Raw genomic sequence first — 22,658 nt, 5'->3', positions numbered from 1 at the left:
CATGCAATTTCCCACAGACCCCGCCTTCTTCGGCTAGTAGGTAGTCGAGAACCAAGTGATGTTGATAAATTGCAGTTCGCATTTGGGTTGCCTGATCTGCCAGTAGGTCGAGGGCCTCAGCTGTTTGATTGGTGATAATTTCTAATACGGCTTGCAGCCGGATAATGCAATGTAGATTATAAATGGGTTCTCGAGCACCACTAACCCATTCATTGTGTAGCCAAATCAACTAGAATTGTTACATGAGAACATAGAGTATAGGAATTAGCGTATCCATCGATCTGTGTAGTGATCAAAACCAATTTGTGTTTCTAATCATTTATATATAGACAATGTGTTTTGTTACTAGAAGAATGCACTTCTGTCAAAAGGAATGATAAAGTGCAGTTTTGTGTAGCAGACTGAGAAAACTGGCCAGGATTGCCGGGACTGAGAGCCAAAAGGGTAAAAGGTAATTCCAGCAGGGGGAGATCGCGACCACCGACTCACGGACCACCGACCCAAGTAATACCACCTACTCAAAAGAGAACAATAGAAGAAGTCGACTGAGTTTGCGCAGTAATCTACATGTGGAACGAGCAAGTTTGTACCAATCAGTAGAAAGGACAATAATGAATATGTATGAATAGGTAAATTTTTGATCTATAAATTGTATGGGAAAGGTGCGTAAGGTATGCACGTGAGGAGGAACGATCCCCCCTGCATCCGGCGCCGTGAATAAAGAATGCCTGCTCTTTAATACTAAATTAGTGTTAAGGAGTTGTTTCTGATTTTACCACGTTTTTCGGTAACAATTGGGGTTCCAAGTTGCACGTCCATAATGTTGTATGATACGCTGGGGGGTCCGCACGTCTTTACCCCAGGACCGGCCACTCCCATCGGTGAGGGAGGTATCAGTAACTTTGGATCGTTTTTCCCGCTTCAAATCATCATATATTCGAATGCCTAAATGGTCTCCGTCTGTTTCTGAGAGTAAGAAAACCAAGGGACGGATCACCCCAATGCAACATATTCCTGACCAGTTTGCTGGTAACGCTTTATATGCATGGTTTCCACATATGCAACAGTGTCCCTCGAGGGCCACTGATCCGTTAGCAAAGGGTCCTTTCCAACGTTCCACACGGGGCGAAGGGTCAAAATAAGGGGTAGGTTCTAAACCAAACGGCCACTTTCAACGCAACAATATAGCGATTCCTTTGTGGAGTTTTCACAACATGGTATGTCTGAACAAAGGCCTTCCCACGTTCTCCTCCAACGGGGCCAATCTATTCTATTACAATATTTACAGTTGTAAGCTCCTGCTTCCTGGTCCCAAATACAAGCACGGCCCACAGAGTTGCCTCGGCTGGTATTAGGTGTGAGAGACCAAAATCTGGGAAATGCATTCTGGTATCCCTCTTCATTCACCCAGGCATAGCTGTATACGAGTTCATCCTTTTCATGTGGCCCCTCTCCCACCTGAACGGTTATGCTTACGTTCTGATATGTCCATTCACATGTGCCGTTACCCACAAAGACGCCATCCTTTTGTGTTCTAGCCAAACAGTATTTACCTTTCTCTGGGTGAGTCATGTGAGATTTGCCATGTTTTATTCCCTTTCGTTTCGCTATATTTACTCACCCACCATTTTGGTAGCAAAGGTATAGCTACCCAGGGCCAACTTGATAGACCAAACGGTCCTCCACATATCCAGCATTCTGTGAGGTTATAAACACTTGCTATTTGTTCAGCCAATTGCATAAAAGAATTCTTTATATCATTTCCTTCATCCCTAAAGTCTTTGAGGGGATAACTGATTGTTCCAGGGATCGCGACCCGTACAATACACCAAAACAACAAAATTGACATTTTGCTCTACAAATCCAGCCTAAGCTTACAAATGTTATACAATCAATCACAAAAATACACATAGTCAAAATCAAATGTTAATCTTCCCACATTCGGTTGCGTTCCCACAGGGATCTCCTGTGAAATGAAACAAAACGTCGACTTGCCCAGTTTGGGCTTCATCTACGTGCTTAAAATGAGGGAACAATCCAGCGAGTGTTAATTTTGTGCTCTTTCCCCCCCAGGCATCTTCAGCCTTCCAGGCATATTTGTTAAGGGGTTCAGTAAGTATGAGGGGGACGGTCCCAACGGTTGGCATTTCTACCGACGCTGGCTGTCCAGGAGAGAAGGTTGGTTCCCTTGGAACACTAAGAGCTTGAGACGTTGGAATTAAAACTGGGGGTTTAGGACAAAAGCCATTTAATCGGGGGCATCCATTTGTTCCCCAGCGACCACTGACTCGGGTAGCTGCATCCCAGAGGTGCTCCGCCCAATGCGGCTTATGAGGTTTCAGAAATCGTTTTGAGAGTCCATTAGTTCGTTCCACTATCCCCTTGGCTTGGGGGTAATACGGGGTGTGGAATACCCACTTGATTCCTTCTTCCCTTGCCCACTCCTGTACTCTGGTAGCAGTAAAATGACTGCCATTGTCTGACTGAATAGAACCAGGTTTTGGGAGGGAGCTAAACCAGAATTTCAGGGCCCGCACTGTATTTTCCCCAGGTGCTCGTGGAAATGCTTCGGCCTGGACTAGGCCAGAAATTACTTCCACGCCTACTAATACATATTGTTTTCCTTCTGACTTTCGGAAAGGCCCAATATCATTGATTTGCCAGACTTCCCAGAGGGTCTTTTTGTCTCTCAAATGGAGTGGGAACTCCTCCCTGGGATGTCGCTCTAGCCAAAGTCGGCATTGCTCACAAGCTGAAATACAGGCCCTGCAAGCGTCCCGAGGGGCAGGCCAGCCTCTGGCATGTGCCTCCTTGTATAAATCATTAGACCCCGCGTGGCCACGTTTAACATGTAGCCATTCTAGGAGCCTATCCCAATTTTCTCCTGTTTGGTCCTCCTTCTGCAGAGGGGCAATTCTGGCCAATTCGTCCGCCCTATTATTCCACTCACTCACTGGAGTACCCCCTTCCGGGTGGGAAGGCACCCATCCTATTGCAAAATCCCCGTGTTTGGCAACATTTAAGATTTCTTGCCACCTCTCCTTTTGCCACACTGGCACCCGATTTACCTCCCAGTTGTTCTGTTCCCAAAAAGGGAGCCATTCTGTGCACCCTTTGAATACTGCAGACGAGTCAGTGTAGATGTACACCGGAGTCCCTGCTTTTCCCTCGCTATTAAACACACTCCATACCGCCACTAACTCTCCCACTTGGGCACTGCCCTCACCTTCAGGAATTATTTCCCTCTAGGTATCCACATGAATAGCTACAGCCCGATACTTCCACTGTTGGCCCTCTCGTTTGGCAGAGGCGTCTGCGAACCATACGTTTCGCAGCTCCTCCGAAAATGGCGGGGCAATCCTAACTACAGAAGGAGGAGGGGTATCCTCCTCCCGAAGGTTTGTCGCTTCTTCCTGTATGTTTAACACCTTTGCGGTACCTTCAGTGACTGTAAAAACACTACAGTAATGTTCGATTTTAGCATACCGTTTCCTCACAGTACCCCTTTGGGCCACCCCGTCAGGGGGAGGGGTCCCTGCTAACACAGGCGTAATTACCTTAAAGGGTCCCCTTAAAACTATAGGTTGTTGGCGTATGGTTCGCTCCGCTTCTCTAAGAGCTAAGCTCACTACAAACAAACCCTTTTCCCAGCTGGAGTACCGCTTTTCAGCATCCTTAAAATTCCTAGAATAAAACCCAGTCGGTCGAATGGGACCTTCTGCTCCTTTCTGCCAAAAATGAATTGACAATCCCCAGTGTGCGAACCCCCATTCAGTTTGAACTGGGTCGGTGGGGTGGATAGGGCCCAAAGTTTGATGGGTGCTTGCTTCAAACACCAAAAGCTGCAGTGCCTCATCGTGAGCTGGAGTCCATTTCCAAATCACCCTCTTTCGCAACAGGTCATATAAGGGACGTGCCATTATTGCAAATTTCGGCTTATGCTTTCTCCAAAAGACCAAGAATCCCAAGGTGTGTTGCAGCTCCTTTTTACCTTCCGGAATTTTTACCTGATCTAACGCTGAGAGGGTGTCCTGAGGAATACAGGCTGACCCTCCTTTCCACCAGATGCCCCACAACTTAACTTCACTGGCAGGGGCTTGTGTTTTTTCTTTGGGTATTTGAAGGCCTGTTCCTTCCAGGTGATTAATAGTTCTGTCCTGTGTCGTGCCATTCGTCGAGACGGAGGGAAGACGCAGTCGCTCAATATGAGTGATCAGCAAGCTTCGTTTATTGTCCTCTGGTTACACAATTTATACCATTCTTAATCAGCTCATACATATTGCAAAAGCTAAGCTCCTCATTGGTTAACAGCCTAAAGGTCATGTTCCGTTTTCTTACTTTGCTTCAGTGACTCCCCTACATATTTTCTTATCGCAAGTCCCTGGTTTCGTATCCTTTCTCACAGACTCCCCTACATATTTTCTTATCGCAAGTCCCTGGTTTCGTATCCTTTCTCATAAACAAGGGTAATTTGTCCTTGTCTCTGATTGGCTCCTAGACTAGCTGTTTTCGATACTTCTTGAGATCCTGATGAGTAATCATTTCTATGTTGGTATGCCCCTGTTCAGCTAGCCATTCTCCCACAATTCCCCCGTTTTTATTTTGGGCTACCCAGGTATTGTGTGTAGCTTGCAAAATGAGGCGTTTAATACAAGACATAAGCAAACTAAGCAAAATAAGCCCTATTATGACAATGATCAACAGCATTAATAAGCTTTGCACAACTATCACCAATCACCAACAATTAATTGCTTAATGCTTCTGTTTATATGCTAACAGTCCTTATGGCACAGTAGGAGTGCCTATGGTAAAGTCTCGTGGTCGCGGCTTCTTCCCTTCGCCCAAAGAGAGGCTCTCAGCTAGTGCCTGCCGATGGTCGTCTGTTGCTGTCGCTGGTGCTTCCCTCTACGGCGGGCTTGACCCATCGGCTGGGGACCCAGAGAGTACCTGTAGGGGTAGAAACACAGACATACCCACGCCCAACATATATGACGTCGGCAGGACCACCCCAAATCCCTGTTCTGGTATCCCGATATAGCACCCTCATTCGGGGAGTCTCAGTTTTGTTTTGGGGCACAAAGTGTTTAAGGGCAGGTGGGCTATCGCTGTCTCCAAAGACACACAGATAATTAAGCACAAAAAGAGTCTTGCTGACCCTTTCCCGTATGTCAGTGATGTCTCTAAACTTTTCTAAATATTTTTTAATAGTTCCATTTGCACGCTCCACCACTGCTTGGCCTGTAGGCGAGTGTGGGATACCCGTGATGTGGGTTATGTTCCATAATTGTAAAAAATGCTTGAGCTGCTTGCTGACATAAGCTGGTCCGTTATCAGTCTTGATGGTGCTGGGTACCCCCAACACTGCGAAGCAACTGGTTAAGTGCCGTTTGACATCGCGCGCTCTTTCGCCCGGTTGCGGAGTCGCCCAGATCATATGACTATACATGTCTATAGTGACATGCAGATACTTCAAGCGACCCAGCAGGGGCACATGAGTGACATCCATCTGCCAGATATCGTTGGCTTTCGTGCCTTTTGGGTTTACCCCACAGCCGAGTCCCACTCCAGAGTTATGATGGCTGCATATGGGACACGCTTTTACAATGGCACGGGCTTCCTCCATGGAGATATTATAGGCTCGTGTCAGTCCTTTGGCGTTCTGGTGAAAGATCGCATGAGCTTCACGGGCACGACAATGTGGGGACAGGGGAGGTTCGATACCGGCCGCGACGAGCCGATCGGCCCTGGCGTTCCCTTCTCCAAGACCCACATTCCATTGGTGGCTTCTGATGTGCAGAACTGCATAGGGTTCCGTTCTTTGGTCGATTGCCAAGCGGAGGCTAACAAGGAGGCCAGACAACCGACGATTTTGAACGTCACGAAGGCCAGCGTCTTCGATGCGATTAGCAATTCCCACCACATAGAGTGAGTCAGACACGATATTCAATGGACGGTGTTTCCACTTCAAAAATGCCCAAACTACGGCGAGTAGCTCTAAGGTTTGCAATGAGTCCTCGGGCTGGGCTTGCAGTACCTGATGTTTCCATTGCGGCCCCTCTTTCCAAGTTATGGCCGCTGTCTTTGAACGCCGTCCGGCATCTATGAACGCCGTGAGGGCGCCAGGAAGGGGTTGCGCCGACCGCTTCGGTCTAGCGATCCAATTCTTATTTTCCATCCAGGCAAGAGTGGCCGATGGCAGCGGCTTTGCCACCAGGGTTGCTCCATCAGCGAGCAATGCCGCCTGCAATTCCTCTGAGTTCTGTAGGTACCAGTCCAAATCCGTCTGCTTTATTGGTAACCAGATCGTTTTGGGAGGGACACCGTCGATCTGGAGAATCCGGTGACGACCCTTTCGTATTAAATCAGCCAACATGCTAACCTTTTCTTGCACTGTCCGACGGGGCTGCAGTGGGGGAGCAATCCATTCCAATACAACTGTCTCCCCCGTTTTTATTTTGTGCTGCGTAAGGGCCGCCATAAGGTATTGGGTGCCCCAAAAGATGGTCAAATCAATGGGGACGTCCGCAAGACGGCGGTGTGTGGCACGCTCGGTAATCAGTTCCGCTATATGCTGGAGAACTTGTCGCTGCTGCTCCGATACGTGTATCGGTGTCGCAGGATCGGATCCTTTCAGTAGCGGGCGCAGCTGATTTAGCATTTCATTGGGAATGCCTACGACAGGACGTAGCCACTGTAGGTCGCCTAACAGCTTCTGGGCGTCGTGTAGAGTACGGAGTTCCAAATGTATTGTCAATTTCTGTGGACGAATGGCCGCATCAGTTATCTGCCACCCTAAGTATTTCCAAGGGCTCGTCTCCTGAACCTTTTCAGGGGCAACTACTAGGCCGCGAGACGCAAGCGCCTGGACTAACTCCTCTTTCTGTGTTCCAGAGAATGAGACCGCCTGTGCCAACAAAATATCGTCCATATAGTGGTATATCAGAGTCTCATTCCATCTGCGACGTAAAGGCTGCAGTGCATCATCCACATAGATTTGGCAAAGGGTGGGTGAGTTACGCATTCCTTGCGGTAACACAGTCCATTCGAACTGTTGGGCAGGGCGCTCACGGTTCAAAGAAGGCAGGGTAAAGGCAAAACGCTGCTTATCTTTCTCGTGCAGCGCTATGGTAAAGAAACAGTCTTTCAAGTCTACGATGAGTAGATGCCAGCTTTCAGGTATCATGGCGGGGTTCGGCAAGCCTGGCTGTAACGCTCCCGCAGCGGAAACATCGCAGACGGGATGGCCCACGGGACATTGGGCGAGCCGTAGGAGTTTGCAAAGGTGCAAGGGCTGCCATAATTTGACTATGCGATGTCTGCGTATGCTCCTGCAAAGTTTTCCCTAATTCCTTCACTGCTTCTACCAACATAGCCTGTGGGCCCATCGGCACTTGTGCCATTCGCTCCAAGGCCTCTTCAATTGAAAAGGTCCCGGGAAGGGTAGCTAGGATGTTCCGGGTGGTAAGATTACTGTTTTGAATCGCACACTGTTTCAAAATGGACCCTCTCAGATATTCCGGAACACCTGCCGCCTGTATGGCATTGGCTACTCTGTCAATAAACAATCCAAACGCCTCTTCTCGACCTTGCTTGATTCCTATATATGACGGGATTCCACCTGGCTCTTTAAGCTGACTAAATGCCTGTCGTGCGAGTAACATCGCTTCTTTGGCTTTATCTGGGCCCATTACTGCTTGAGCCTCTAAATGGAGACATGGACCGAAGCCCATCAGTTCATCGACTGTTATTCCATATAGAGGATCACCTGGTTGCCTAACCGTAGCTACCGACCGCATACAAGCTGCTTGCCAATGCGCATTAAATAATAGCAGTTGATGCTGGGTAAGAATTAACTTCATGATACTTCGTATATCCCCCGGGAGTAAGATGTTGGTTCCCCAAATATAGTCTAACATTTGTTGCGTAGGTTCTCCTTTTACTCCTGACTCATTAACTGTAGCCCGCAATTGTGAGAGTAGCTTCCAATCTAAATTCTGGATACTGGCTACTAATCGGCCCCGTGCATCTGGTTGGTACAGCACGGGAAATGCCCCTACCTCGTCTAATAGTCTGGCAGCGGCCTCTCGGTCTCCTTCATTTAGGGCGGCCTCTGCGATTTTCTGCCAGCACTGTTGGCGCTCCGATGCTATACCTGCTGCTCCCTGACTCGAATAAGAACTATCTCCACGGCTGCGCACCGGAGTAGCAGTAGCGTCCGGCCCCGGGCCTATTGCCCCGCATGTGTCTGTGCTCGGGTCAATACTCATCGCCCCTTGTGCCGCCTGATCTGTCGGCGGAGACTCCTTTCCCTCGCTCTCCAACGCGGAGCTTAAGCGAGACAGGTCCCAAGCGTCCCTAGAACTCTGCGGGATAACAATACTCCGCACAGAAGGGGGCAAGGGGCAGTCTGGAGCCGCTGGGGCCGTTGGCTGTACAGGGGTACCCCCGGTGGGGGCTGTGCTGCTTAACCTTTCAGCGGCGGCGGCGGCAACGCGCTGCTCTGCCTTATGCATGGTCAGAGTATTCGTTACCGCCCGCCACGGCTTCATTAATTTCTTTGCCGCCTTTTCCTCGTTAATAACGGCATCAAACAATTTATCTCCTAGCTTTCTCCACTCCTCCTCCTCAAACACCGTGTTGGGGTCAGTAAAAATCCCCCTAAGTTCTCCATAGGCTAAGAGATCATTTAGCTCTTTCTTTAAATCTATACCCTCAATGCCCCGCTTTTCTAAAAAGCACTTGAGCAAATTATACGCCGCTTGTCTGTTCATACCTTACTCAGCGCGCTGTTGCAGCCTTTGCAAACTTCGGCGGCGCGTGGCAGGCGGGACAGCCTCTATAGGTGCTCCCGGGCGCGGGGAAAAACTCCCTTCCGCCTCCTGTGCTGCTGCAGGACCGCTCCAAATCTCCGTCGACCGTGGCTAACGGACTCCGCTATCGGGTCGCCGGTGTCCCTGTTCGGGCGCCAAATTGTCGTGCCATTCGTCGAGACGGAGGGAAGACGCAGTCGCTCAATATGAGTGATCAGCAAGCTTCGTTTATTGTCCTCTGGTTACACAATTTATACCATTCTTAATCAGCTCATACATATTGCAAAAGCTAAGCTCCTCATTGGTTAACAGCCTAAAGGTCATGTTCCGTTTTCTTACTTTGCTTCAGTGACTCCCCTACATATTTTCTTATCGCAAGTCCCTGGTTTCGTATCCTTTCTCATAAACAAGGGTAATTTGTCCTTGTCTCTGATTGGCTCCTAGACTAGCTGTTTTCGATACTTCTTGAGATCCTGATGAGTAATCATTTCTATGTTGGTATGCCCCTGTTCAGCTAGCCATTCTCCCACAGTCCTGCATAGTCTGCACCGAAGCTATGGTATGTCCCCCTTTTAGTATGTCATCAATATACTGATAGACTTTGACCTCTCTTTCTGATGGGATTATTGCCAATTCCTGTGCTGGGGCATGGTGGGCCAAGGTAGGCGAGTGTTTATATGCCTGAGGCAAATGGGTAAAAGTGTACTGTTGTCCTTCCCAGGTAAAAGCAAATTGGTCTCGATCACACTCCTGGAGTGGAACCATAAAAAACATGTCCTTCACATCAATGGTTGCTAAGATAGGGTGGGCCTGTTCTTGAATGGCTGCAAGTAATTCGGCTATGTTGGGTACAGCCGCAGTCAGGGGGCCAGTGTTTGCATTCAGTCGCCGATAGTCAATGGTCAGGCGCCATTTTCCATTAGGGTTGCATACTGGCCACACTGGTGAATTGTACGGGGAGTGAGTAAACACTAAAATTCCCTGCTGTTTGAGATCCTCAGTTACTGGGGCTATCCCTTCCCTGGCTCCTAGCGGCAACGCATAGGGTTTTACGTTGGTAATCTTGGAGGGGGGAAGGCCAGGTGCCGTTTGCAATAGGCGCACCTCCGCCCAAGATGTTTCAGTTAATTGCCTGACCTGGGGGATGCCAAAAGACCACGAGTTCCCCTGGGTGTCATGCCACTGCCTTCCCTTCAACGCAGCCATGCCTAAAATGTTTGTCTGAAAAGGTCCTATGGCTGCCATGGTATTGATGGGGGCTTCCTCTCCTGGGAACCATAGTGTCACTGAACTCATAGGCATTGACTGTGTCTTTCCCAGAGCATTTAAGATAATTAGATTTCTAGATGGGATAGAGATCCCGCACCGTTCTGCTTCGGTCTGCATCAGTGCGGTGATTTGTGGCCCAGTATCAATTAGAAAAATTACCGGTCTTTTCCTTGGTCCTACAGCTACTGTGACTAATAAACCCCCTCTTAGATTCAAGGTGAGTTGTCTTACAAACATCCATCCTCCGCTCCTCTCCTCACCTTTGGGGAACGGAGGGTCTAGTTTTCCGCCTTTTCCCTAGTCAGCTCCCCCTCAAGATCTATCAGGGGTGGAGCAGCGGCAACTACTCCGAGAGTGGCCTTCTTCCCTGACCATTTCTGTACAAGTTTTTCCAATTTTGGGGTCGGGAGTCCATCCATCAGGTCTCGAGGAATGCCCTTCTGAAGCCCTAGATGCCATAAGCCCTGTCGACTTAGGGGTCTCTCTCTCCCGGGATGATTGTTGCGGAGTGGCCTCAAATCCTGGCCCTTCCCAATTGACAGCTGCCGATTGTTAACTTGCTCTGCAGACCGTACAACCCTTGCTTTGGTTTTTTGGAACGATCCACCATCAGGGCCATATTTTCTCCCAAAATTAATTAATTCCTGCGCTACCTCCCTCCACGTCCACACTTTCCTTCCCAACCGCCAATGGTCAGGGGTTATTATCCCTTCCAGAGTGGCCGCAGTTCTTTCTCCTTCGGAATTATTTTGAATTCTCCCCTGTAATTGGATCCCAGTGGGTTTCAGGGAGTCAGGGAGTCCCCGGATCAGGGGAGTCATCCTCCCTGGGTCTACAGGCATCATCATCGGGGAACTCTGGTGGGGCTTGAGCTCCCGATCATACATCTTTTGGAGACAGGCTGCTTTCTGCACGCTTTCCACTAGTTGATCCACCGTACCTGTTACGGCAAGGCGATCTCCCCTCTCCAAAGGGTTCAGCCCTCCGGCCCAATACGCAGCCCTCTGGGTTAATGACCATGGGGCTCGGCGATTACCTGTAGTTAAGAACACACCTGGACCCCAATAGCCTTCTGCTTCTTTCTCCGACAACAAAATTCCATCCCCCCCTGCTGACAGGGACACTCTCCACACATATTCTGTCTCCGATTCCTTCGGAGTTCTTGCAAAGTCTTTTTTCAACTTTGCTACTTCGGTTGCTGTAAATGGGACTTCTTTGGTGAGAACTTGAGGACGGTCATCGTTATTGTCCTCATACAAGTACTCTGTTTTAAAGAGTGGATACATGTGAGGGAAGCTTTCTACAGTTTCCCTTGCCCTCTGCAAGACTCCCTGAGGGTAAACTTGCCGTACCCCTTTCTCTGAAAGTTTCACCTCTACCTCCGCCAGTGTATCTGCTTCCCTCAAAAGCTGATCCCTCAATTCTTCCTTCAGTATGGCATTTTGATTTCTCTCCTCCTGCAACAATCGCTTGTTTCCCTCCAATTGTTCCTGCAGTGACTTTATGACCACCTGCAGTGAGTCTATTGTGACATCGGCTTGACAAAGCCTCCGTTTCCTCTCTTCCACCGCTGCTGACAGACTCGCTCCCAGGACTGCGCAAATTACAGCTTTTCCTTTCCCCGGTCTAACCCTAGCTTCCTTCTACACTACCCTTATCCTGCCTACTACACTCTGCGGTTGAAACCAATGTTTTTTCACCCAATCTTGTCCCCGGGGTGAGGGGCGAGATTGGTGCACCTCCAAAAGATGGTACAGCCGGTGAAGAGACAAAATCGTGGGCGTTAACTGCCTTCTGAGTGGCCATTTTACCTAACACAAAGGGGCTTTATGGTCCTGAGAGGGTCACACCTTAATGCTGCTATCCCCTTTTCCCCCTTTTCGCCCTCAGGAGGTCACACGGGGAAACCAAGCCCTCAGCGGAGCCGTCGCCTTTGAGCGATCTCCAAAAGGGAGACCACCCGCCTGCAGTCAGCAGCCCTTCCAGGATGCTCTGGGTACGCGTGGTGACACTCTTTGGCTGCTTATCCTTGAGGAAGCGAGCCTGTTGCCTAACTTGGAGCAGCCGAAGGGTGCTCCCGCTGCCCTTCCACGCCTCCCCAGGTGCCAGAGACAAGACACTAAAGGCGCAAAATAAAGCTTCCGAACAAAAGCCGGTTTTAGCGCTTTAGAGCATCGCCGGGACAGGCCGTCCCACCACTACCCCCGGCGACAGCCAAGGCCGGGGTCCTTGGGAGCCCGCAAAGGCCGTGCTACGGGACCAGAAGCCAGGCAGCACCAGGGGGCGTGTCGTTGCGCCGAGAGGCCGGGGCCAGCAGCACCGGGGGCGGGGCAAGCCGCCGAGGGGGCGTGGCTGTCAGCACCAGGGGGCGGGCCGTGTCGCCGAGGGGGCAGGCCCAGCAGCACCGGGGGGCGCGGCGGAGTCGTCACTACTCGAGTGACAGCGCGGCCCGCCGATAGGAAGCGGGGGCGGGGCCGCAGGCGCGGCGGGAGGGGGACCTAGTCGGCTGCAGCCAATAGGCGCGGGGCGCGCCCCTGCAGCCGGCGGGGCGGGCAGCACGTGGAGCGGCAGCATGGCGGCGGCGGGCAGCTGTAGGGCCAAAGCCCCACGTGGGGCGGCGGGACGGCGGCGGCCGCGAGCTGCTGTGAGGGCTGGGCCGGGCGGGGCGGAGGGGGCTGCGGAGTGACTGCCCCTGCGAGGTCGCTCTGGTCGGTGTCCGTGTCCCGTCCCGTCCGATTCCGTCCCTGGGGTCACCCCGGTTCGTTCCTCAGGTCCTGGGCGCCGAGAGGAGGTCGCGGGCGGCGGCCGTCTGGTCCGTCGACGAGGAGGTGTCCAGCGACTCCGAGCCGGAGAGGTACGAGCCGCGCCGCGGGGGGAAGCCGGTGCCGGTGCTCACGCCTGTCCCCGCAGCCCGTCGTTGGGACGGCGGCGGCGGCAGGAGGCGGCGGTAGAGGAGGAGGTGGAGGAGACGCCGCAGGAGAAAAAGCTGCGCCTGGCCAAGCTGTACCTGGAGGAGCTCCGCCAGCATGGTGAGTGCCGCCCGGTGCCGGTACCCTGCTGGGGCAGAGGGGCGTGCAGCCCTCGGTGCTGAGCCCGGCCCTCACGCCCCGCGTCCGCCACAGAGGAGGAGCGGGCGGCGGCAGAGGAGGAGGAGGAGACGCATCCGGCGGATCTCATCGGCGACCGGCTGAAGGAGGACGTGGTGAGCAGCGGGGCGGGCGCGTCCCCCCAGTCCCGGCAGCGGCGGCGGGCTCTACCCCGCTCCCGCGGGGCCGGGGCCACCTCCACTGAGCCTCCCGCTTCTTGCCCAGCTGGAGCAGAAGGGTCGGCTGCAGCGCCTGGTCGCCAAAGGCGTAAGTGCCCAGCGCTGGGGGCGCCGGGGGGCTGCCAGGCTCTAAGTGCCGGCTTTGGGGGGCACTCGGGCACAGCCAGGGCCGGCACCCCGAGTTACGGTGCTGGCTCCGGGACCAGGGCCCTCCTTCTTCCCAGGGTGCCGGGGGCTGGTGCCCTGGAGGAGGGAGGGTGCTGTGCTTGGGTACTCCCATGCCAGGGGAAGGGACCGAGGGAGGCCCAGCTCACATCCCGCTCTCCCTGCGGGTGCAGCCTCCAGATCCAGCCAGCATTCGAGTGCTGCGGGGGCACCAGCTGCCCGTCACCTGCCTGGTCATCTCTCCAGATGACAGGTTCATCTTTTCGGCTTCCAAGGACGGCTCCCTCATCAAATGCAAGTGTTCCCTTGGGGCCGCGACTGGCTGTTCCCCCAGCCTGAACCCTGCAGGGAGGGACCCTGCAGCAGCAGGAGCGTGGGTGCCTGTGGAGGTGGCTGGGCCCCTGCCCCTTCCGGGGATGTGCACGTGCATCGTTTTGGGCTCTGTGGGAGGCTCGTTGGCGCTTCCCAATATGTTGGGAGGTTCCCAGGGCGTGACGGCGATGCCTTTCCCGTAGGGGAGGTGGAGAGCGGGAAGAGGCCATGCGTGGTGCCCGGGGGGAAGAAGGGCACCGAGGAGCAGCACATGGGGCACGCATCCCACGTCCTCTGCATGGCCATCTCATTGGATGGCAAGTACCTGGTACGGAAGAGGGGGCTGGTGCTGCCATGTGTGGCGGAGGGGTGCTGGTGGGGAGTGCATCTCCTCCTGGGGTCCTGCGGAGAGCGGTATCTCGTGCCCAGGTGTACTTTGCTGGCTTCAAGCAGCCCCTACCTCCGCTGGAGCCAAGAAGGCGTCCCTGGGACCCCCCAAAGCGCATGGAGTGGGAGCATAGGCTGGGATGTGTGGTGGGTCCTCGTGGGGCAGGTCTTGGGTATCCCCTGTGTTCTGCCAGGCTACGGGAGACAGGAACAAGCTGATCATGGTCTGGGACACCGCCACCTGCAAGCGCCTGCACATCTTCACTGGGCACCGCGATGCCGTCTCGGTGAGTCGGGGGCATTGGCTGCGACGCCTGCAGGGCCAGGCAGCACTGTCCTCCCCGGTGCCCCTCACCACTCCCCCTATGTCCGGCTGTCCGTCCGCAGGGCCTGTCCTTCCGGAAGGGCACGCACCAGCTGTACAGTGCCTCCCATGACCGCTGCGTCAAGGTCTGGAACGTGGCGGAGAACGCATACATGGAGACCCTGTAAGGGCCTGGGGAAACACACACCCCACTGAGCCTCCCTCACCTGGGGAAAGAAATGTGGCGGGGGGCTGTGCCTGCCGCAGCTCTTTGCCACCTCCCCCTCCAGGTTCGGGCAGCAGGATGTCATCACGGGGCTGGACAGCCTGAGCCGTGAGTGCTGTGTGACGGCGGCGGGACGGGACGGCACCGTGCGGCTCTGGAAGATCCCCGAGGAGTCACAGCTCGTGTTTTATGGGCACCAGTAGGTCTGGGGCGGGAGAGGGGGCTGTGGGCAGGTGGGTCCGGCTGGGGCAGTGGTGTGAGGGTGCCAAGCATCACCAGAAGCCTGCTGGCATACTGGAGGCACTGATGTCCTGGTGAGCCCTTGTCTCCTTGTGCTGGTTTTGGCTGAGACGGGGTTAATTCTCCTCACTGTGGGGGTCGGCTACCTTTCCAGCTTCCTGCGCTCTGCCGCGTGGCGGGGGCGGGGGGGGGGGTTGGGAGGGGCAGGGCCATGGTGGGGGCAGCTGACCCCGACTGGCCAATGGCATGTTCATTCCATACCATGTGACACCATGACCAGTATTCGGCGGTTCGTTCCCCTCCCCCCTCCCTTTCCCTCCCCCGGGGCTTTGCGCCTCTCGTTGTTCGCCTTTACATTGCATTTCTGTTGTTGTTTCTTTTAATTTTAATCATTAAACTGTTCTTATCCCAACCCGCGAGCGTTACCCTTCTGATTCTCTCCCCCATCTACTGGTGGGGGAGTGAGCGAGCGACTGTGTGGGGCTGAGCTGCCGGCTAAACCACGACAGTCTTTTCTGGTGCCCAACGTGGGGCTCAAGGGTTGGAGATAACAACAGCTGCTGGTCACAGCACCATGTTCTCATTTTTGCAGTTGGTGTTAAAGATTGGTGTTGGTTTGTTTAGTCTGCTGTGTTCTGCTGTGATTAGTGATGTTTTGCCTACAAGATTTGTTATACAAACACTCATTTTCAGCTCTATCTGGTATTTGGGGTTTTTGCTGAAACTGTTACTGTACTTTGGATACCACCTTGTTGAGGCAATTAGCAATGATACTTCCTCCTCGGAGAGATTTTATGTGGAGGAAATACAGAATAGTACCTTTGCAGCTTTGTTCTATGATGTCTCTGCCTCTATTACAAGAACCCTTTTGTATCTTGAACACCCTTGGCTGGTTAAGGTGCACTTATTGTTAGTTTTTGGGCATGTTGTTTTGGTTTTGACTAAGCAACTTAAGAATATCACCCAGAAATCTGCCCCAAGGCTTAATAGTTACGAATGGCAGGGCATGTGGGATAGCATGGGCAAATACCTAGGGCAGTGGGCACCCCCAGTGTTTTGGAGTTTCACCCCCGAACAGGTGCAGAATCCTAAAAAACTAGTAGAATATTTGGAGAAAGTATGTTGTTACGCTGGGAACTCCAGAGAGACACAGATAACTGCAATGTGCTGGGGCCTGGCCCATGCATACGGAGCCCTGCTCAACAGTATTCAGTGCTCCCAAGGGGAAGAGAATGTCTCTGGATTGAAATGCAAAGTGACTGGCACTGTAGTCACTCCAGCCCTGAGGACAGGCACTGCAGCCACTCAAACCCCCATGACAAGTACTGGAGCTGGCTCAGAGAATCAACCCGTGCCAGTATCAGTTGCCCCCATACACAAGACGAAATATTGGAAGCGGACGTCAACTCCTTTAGAACGGGATGATGAAAAAGCAGGGCCGTCACGGGGAGAGGAGGAAGAAGTCATAAATGAAATAGAGACCACCCGATCCTGTTGCGAGATATGCGAAAAGATTATCGCCTTCGTTCAGGTGAGGACATTGTCACCTGGCTGCTCCGATGCTGGGATAATGGGGCCAGTAGCCTGGAACTAGAGGGAAAAGAAGCCAAACAACTGGGATCCCTTTCTGGGGAAGGGGGCGTTGACAAAGCAATGGGGAAAAAAACACAAGCCCTTAGCCTCTGGAGGCGACTCCTGTCCGGAGTGAAGGAAAGGTATCCCTTTGAAGAAGATGTTACATATTGCCCAGGAAAATGGACAACTATGGAGAAAGGCATCCAGTATCGAAGGGAATTAGCTGTGCTTGAGGTGATTTATGGGATCCCAAGAGCTAACTGTATTGGAGGCCGAAGGGAGCCTAACTGGGAATGAGTGGCAGAAGCACCCCATTGTGACTGGCCCCGAGGCTCCGTGCATCCTTGGCATAGACTACCTCAGGAGAGGGTATTTCAAGGACCCAGAAGGGTACAGGTGGGCTTCTGGTGTAGCTGCCTTGGAGACGGAGGAAACTAAACAGCTGTCGACCTTGCCTGGCCTCTCGAAGGACCCTTCTGTTGTGGGGTTGCTGAAGGTCAAAGGACAACAGGTGCCGATCGCCACCACAACAGTGCACCGGCGGCAATATCGCACCAACAGAGACTCTCTGATCCCCGTCCGTAAACTCATTCACCAACTGAGGAGCCAAGGAGTCATCAGTAAGACCCACTCACCCTTTAACAGTCCCATATGGCCAGTGCGGAAGTCTAACGGAGAGTGGAGGCTAACAGTAGACTATCGTGGCCTGAATGAAGTCACTCCACCGTTGAGTGCTGCTGTGCCAGACCTGCTAGAACTTCAACACGAACGGGAGTCAAAGGCAGCCAAGTGGTATGCCACAATTGATATTGCTAATGCATTCTTCTCAATCCCTCTGGCAGCAGAGTGCAGGCCACAGTTTGCTTTCACATGGAGGGGCGTCCAGTACACCTGGAATCGACTGCCCCAGGGGTGGAAACACAGTCCTACCATTTGCCATGGACTGATTCAGACTGTACTGGAACAAGGAGAAGCTCCCGAACACCTTCAACACATTGATGACATCATCGTGTGGGGCAACACAGCAGAAGTTGTTTTTGAGAAAGGAGAGAAAATAGTCCAAATCCTTCTGAAGGCTGGTTTTGCCATAAAACAAAGTAAGGTGAAGGGACCCGCACAAGGGATCCAGTTCTTAGGAATCAAATGGCAAGATGGTCATCGTCAGATCCCCAAGGATGTGACCAACAAGATAGCAGCCATGTCTCCACCAACTAGCAAAAAGGAAACACAAGCTTTCTTGGGCGTTGTGGGTTTTTGGAGAACGCATATTCCAAATTACAGTATGATCGTAAGCCCTCTCTATCAAGTGACCTGGAAAAAAGAATGATTTCAAATGGGGCCCTGAGCAATGACAAGCCTTTGAACAGATTAAACGAGAAATAGTTCATGCAGTAGCTCTTGGGCCAGTTCGGGCAGGACAAGATGTAAAAAATGTGCTCTACACCGCAGCCGGGGAGAATAGCCCTACCTGGAGCCTCTGGCAGAAAGCACATGGGGAGACCTGGGGTCGACCCCTAGGGTTTTGGAGTCAGGGATACAGAGGGTCCGAAGCCCGCTATACTCCAACTGAAAAAGAGATATTGGCAGCATATGAAGGGGTTCGAGCTGCTTCAGAAGTGGTTGGTACTGAGGCACAGTTGCTCCTGGCACCCCGACTGCCAGTGCTGGGCTGGATGTTCAAAGGAAGCGTCCCCTCTACACACCATGCAACTGGTGCTACGTGGAGTAAATGGGTTGCACTGATCACCCAGCGGGCTCGAGTAGGAAACCCCAGTCGCCCAGGAATCTTGGAAGTGATTATGGACTGGCCAGAAGGCAAAGATTTTGGATTATCACCAGAGGAGGAGGTGACACGTGCTGAAGAAGCCCCACTGTATAACAAACTGCCAGAAGATGAGAAGCAATATGCCCTGTTCACTGATGGGTCCTGTCGCCTTGTGGGAAAGCACCGGAGATGGAAGGCTGCTGTATGGAGTCCTACACGACAAGTAGCAGAAACTGCTGAAGGAGAAGGTGAATCGAGCCAGTTTGCAGAGGTAAAGGCCATCCAGCTGGCCTTAGACATCGCTGAACGGGAAAAGTGGCCAGTGCTCTATCTCTGTACTGACTCCTGGATGGTGGCAAATGCCTTGTGGGGCTGGCTGCAGCAATGGAAGCAAAGCAACTGGCAGCGCAGAGGCAAACCCATCCGGGTAGAGAACCTGGTTGTAAAGGTACGTCATGTGGATGCTCACGTCCCCAAGAGTCGGGCCACTGAAGAACATCGAAACAACCAGCAGGTAGATCGGGCTGCCAAGATTGAAGTGGCTGAGGTGGATCTGGACTGGCAGCATAAGGGTGAACTATTTCTAGCTCGGTGGGCCCATGACACCTCAGGCCATCAAGGGAGAGATGCAACATACAGGTGGGCTCGTGATCGAGGGGTGGACTTGACCATGGATATTATTGCACAGGTTATCCACGAATGTGACACATGCGCTGCAATCAAGCAAGCGAAGCGGGTAAAGCCTCTGTGGTATGGGGGACGATGGCTGAAATATAAATATGGGGAGGCCTGGCAAATTGACTATATCACACTCCCACAGACCCGCCAAGGCAAGCGCCATGTGCTTACAATGGTAGAAACAACGACTGGCTGGCTGGAAACATATCCTGTCCCCCACGCCACTGCCCGGAACACTATCCTGGGTCTTGAGAAACAAGTCCTGTGGCGACATGGCACCCCAGAGAGGATTGAGTCAGACAATGGGACTCATTTCCGAAATAGCCTCATAGACACCTGGGCCAAAGAGCACGGCATTGAGTGGGTGTATCACATCCCCTATCACGCACCAGCCTCTGGGAAAATTGAAAGGTACAATGGACTGTTAAAAACCACACTGAGAGCAATGGGGGGTGGGACATTCAGGCACTGGGATACACATTTAGCACAAGCCACGTGGTTAGTCAACACGAGGGGATCTGCCAACCGAGCTGGCCCTGCCCAGTCAGAAATCCTACATACTGTGGAAGGGGATAGAGTCCCTGTAGTGCACGCAACAAGTATGCTGGGCAAAACAGTCTGGGTTCTTCCCGCCTCAGGCAAAGGCAAACCTTTGTTCGTGGCATTGCTTTTGCTCGAGGACCTGGGCGCACTTGGTGGGCGATACAGGAGGATGGAGAAATCCGATGTGTGCCTCAAGGGGATTTGATTTTGGGTGAAAACAGCCAATGAACTGAATGGCACAATGTGAACTGCTAGATAATATTGTGTGTCACCTCTGTGTTGTATCAATGATATCAGAGTACGAGCCTCCCAATCCATGGAATATAGACTGTGAAACAAGCAAAGTGCAGCAGTGACGGAACGATGACTGACTCGGTATGCAGCAACCCGACGCCACACACATCATCTCTCCCACCCTGAAAGACTGATACGACAGATGGAGCCCAGAGTCATGGACTGGGTGAACTCAATGGACATTTTAATGGACATTTTACAGGGAAGGTCCATGAACTAAGGGAATGATGTCTGTGTATTATGTTAAAGGATGGGAAGGGGAGGGGTGGTGGTTGGTAAGGTTGTATTGCATCGTATGGGACCTGGGCATGGTGTAAATGGTATGGAATAAGGGGTGGAGAATGTGCTGGTTTTGGCTGAGACGGGGTTAATTCTCCTCACTGTGGGGGTCGGCTACCTTTCCAGCTTCCCGCGCTCTGCCGTGTGTGGGGGGGGTTGGCTGGGAGGGGCAGGGCCATGGTGGGGGCAGCTGACCCCGACTGGCCAATGGCATGTTCATTCCATACCATGTGACACCATGACCAGTATTCGGCGGTTCGTTCCCCTCCCCCCTCCCTTCCCCTCCCCCGGGGCTTTGCGCCTCTCGTTGTTCTCCTTTACATTGCATTTCTGTTGTTGTTTCTTTTAATTTTAATCATTAAACTGTTCTTATCCCAACCCGCGAGCGTTACCCTTCTGATTCTCTCCCCCATCTACTGGTGGGGGAGTGAGCGAGCGACTGTGTGGGGCTGAGCTGCCGGCTAAACCACGACACTCCTAAGCAGGATCCCAAAGCACGCTTGTAACTGATGGTAGTTGCCCCTTCTCTTTGTAGGGGCTCCATTGATTGTATCCAGCTCATCAGCGAGGAGCACGTGGTGTCGGGTGCCGATGACGGGTGAGCACGGGGCCGCGACAGTGCCTGGGGTAGGTAGGCAAAGCCCCCTCCTGCAACCCCCTCATGCCTCCCCTCCCTGGTAGGTCTGTAGCCCTGTGGGGGCTGGCGAAGAAGAAGCCGCTGGCACTGGCCCGGCAGGCGCACGGCATGCAGGACGCCCAGGGCCTGCAGCAGCCGTACTGCATCTTGGCGGTGGCTGCCCTGCGCAACAGTGACCTCCTGGCTACAGGTGTGGGGCAGCTGCTTTGGAGCAAGGGTTTGGGGGTGCAGGGGGTCTGTCCTGCCCCTGCCCCTGCCCCTGCCCCTGCCCCTGCCCCTGCCCCTGCCCCTGCCCCTGCCCCAGGTTGGGGTGCATGGCAGTCTCCTCTCTCTACCCTAGGCTCCCACAGTGCTAGTGTGAAGCTCTGGAAGTGCAGTGAGGGATTTCGGAAGCTGGAGCCCCTCTGGGCTATCCCGTTGGTATGGGTCAGGAGGTTGGGGATGCTGGAGCTGGGCTGGGGGTGTCTCTCGGCGGGTTCTCCCCTCCCTGGGCAGCAGGAGGAGGCTGCGCGAGCCTCTCGCCCTGCCCTGTCCCCTCCAGGTGGGTTTTGTCAACAGCCTCGAGTTCTCGGCAGCCGGTGACTTCCTGGTGGCCGGCCTCGGGCAGGAGCACCGGTACCGTCCCCCTTCCCTAGCGCTGGCTGGGGGCACAGCCTCCACTGCCTCGAGGGCTCAGTGGAGGGTGACCCCCATCTCTCTCATCTGCAGGCTTGGCCGGTGGTGGAGAATCAAAGAAGCCAAAAACAGCATCTGCATCATCCCCCTGAAGCGGAGGGCTACAGCCCCCAGCTCCCATGTCCCTGACAGCTCCTAGCCCGCTGGCCCCGGAGCCGCTGCACCTGGGTCATGAAACCCTTGTCCCTGGTGCTGCGCCCCATGTCCTTCGTGCAACCACCCTCCTGGGGCCGGCAGCGCCGGAGCGGGGGATGGCGCGTGGCCCCCTGACCCTGCTGGCACCCATATCATGCTGCGGCTCTGCCCTCTGTGAGGGTCTGCCCTCTTCCCTCAGCTTTGGCCAGACCCGAGCTCTGGAGGACTCTGTTTTAAATAAAAAATAAAAAAAAAAAAAGAACAACACAAAACCCAAACCAAACCAAATCCACTTTATTCACCTAAATTACCATGTCTAATGCCCCACGGCTCCTGCCGCCCTGGCCTGCCCCCCTGCCTCCTCCTGCCCGTCCCCTGGCACCGACCTGTCTGCCCACCCACCTCGGCGCTGGCCCCGCCGGGCCCGGGGGCCCCACCTCGGCTCCTACGGCGCGGCGGGGCCCTGTGCCCCGGGGAGGGGAGCGAGGAGCCCCGTCCCACCCCGGCCCCCCCCGCCCGGTGCCAGCTGGTGGAACCCTCCAGGCGCGTGGCAACTAGTAAGCGGGGAACGCGGCCGCCCCCCGCAGTTGTGCGTCCCTGCGGCTGAGCGCACGGGAGGGCGTCCGGCCCCTCCGAGTGCCCAGCAGCCTTCGAGCGAGGGGAGCCCCGCGGGCCTCGTCCCGGGCCTCGTGTGTGGAAGAGAAAAGAGTCTCAGCGTGCCCGAGGGGCTGGGGGCTGCAGCCCAGCTTAGCCCAGCTGCAGGTTGGGCGGCACCAGCCCCTGGGAGCAAGGGGACAGGGTACAGAGGGGTCCCTGCGACAAGGGGGGTGCCCCGCTACAGGTAAACCCCAGCCCTGTAGCAGGAGGAGGAAGAGGGAGTCAGTCTCACCCACCCCCCCCGCCCGGGGCAAGGAGGGGTCCTGGGGAAGAGGGGAAGGGGGCAGTCTGTGGGTGCCCCCCGGGGGAGTGCTATTGGGGCACTTTGTGACACCCTGGATCACCCAGTGCTGTCCCGCCCAGTGTCTGGGAGGACGGTGTTAGGACAGGGTGAGAGCAAAGAGCCCCCCAAGCATGGCCACCTCTGCCCCACTGCCCCTGG

The 22,658-nt window shown here is 53.9% G+C and overlaps 2 protein-coding genes across 6 annotated transcripts in view; one reads left to right on the top strand and one right to left on the bottom strand.

Annotated features, from left to right (window-relative positions):
• Positions 1-22,059, top strand: part of LOC142058653 (U3 small nucleolar RNA-interacting protein 2-like) — a 38,529-nt gene extending 16,470 nt beyond the window's left edge. Inside the window, exons 1-9 of one of the 5 annotated variants that reach the window (XM_075096230.1) lie at positions 14,031-14,149; positions 14,403-14,495; positions 14,596-14,696; positions 14,803-14,937; positions 20,648-20,710; positions 20,794-20,939; positions 21,090-21,169; positions 21,291-21,364; positions 21,458-22,055. In XM_075096230.1, the coding sequence (XP_074952331.1) occupies positions 14,093-14,149; positions 14,403-14,495; positions 14,596-14,696; positions 14,803-14,937; positions 20,648-20,710; positions 20,794-20,939; positions 21,090-21,169; positions 21,291-21,364; positions 21,458-21,563 (855 nt within the window). In that variant the 5' untranslated portion in view covers positions 14,031-14,092 and the 3' untranslated portion in view covers positions 21,564-22,055. Of the gene's footprint in view, positions 1-14,030; positions 14,150-14,402; positions 14,496-14,595; positions 14,697-14,802; positions 14,938-20,647; positions 20,711-20,793; positions 21,170-21,290; positions 21,365-21,457 lie in introns of those variants that run through there. The other 4 variants (XM_075096226.1, XM_075096225.1, XM_075096229.1 and 1 more) reach the window with 4 other exon arrangements.
• LOC142058234 (uncharacterized) lies at positions 10,358-13,107 on the bottom strand. The gene is given in 2 exon segments (XM_075095392.1): positions 10,358-11,890; positions 12,862-13,107. Coding segments are annotated over 2 exon segments (1,779 nt in total).
• Positions 22,060-22,658: the final 599 nt, after the last annotated feature.

This window comes from Phalacrocorax aristotelis, chromosome 6 (genome assembly GCF_949628215.1).
Source record: "Phalacrocorax aristotelis chromosome 6, bGulAri2.1, whole genome shotgun sequence".
Taxonomy (NCBI): domain Eukaryota; kingdom Metazoa; phylum Chordata; class Aves; order Suliformes; family Phalacrocoracidae; genus Phalacrocorax; species Phalacrocorax aristotelis.
Note: the sequence above shows the minus strand (reverse complement) of the source record. Positions and strands in the feature narration are given on the sequence as shown.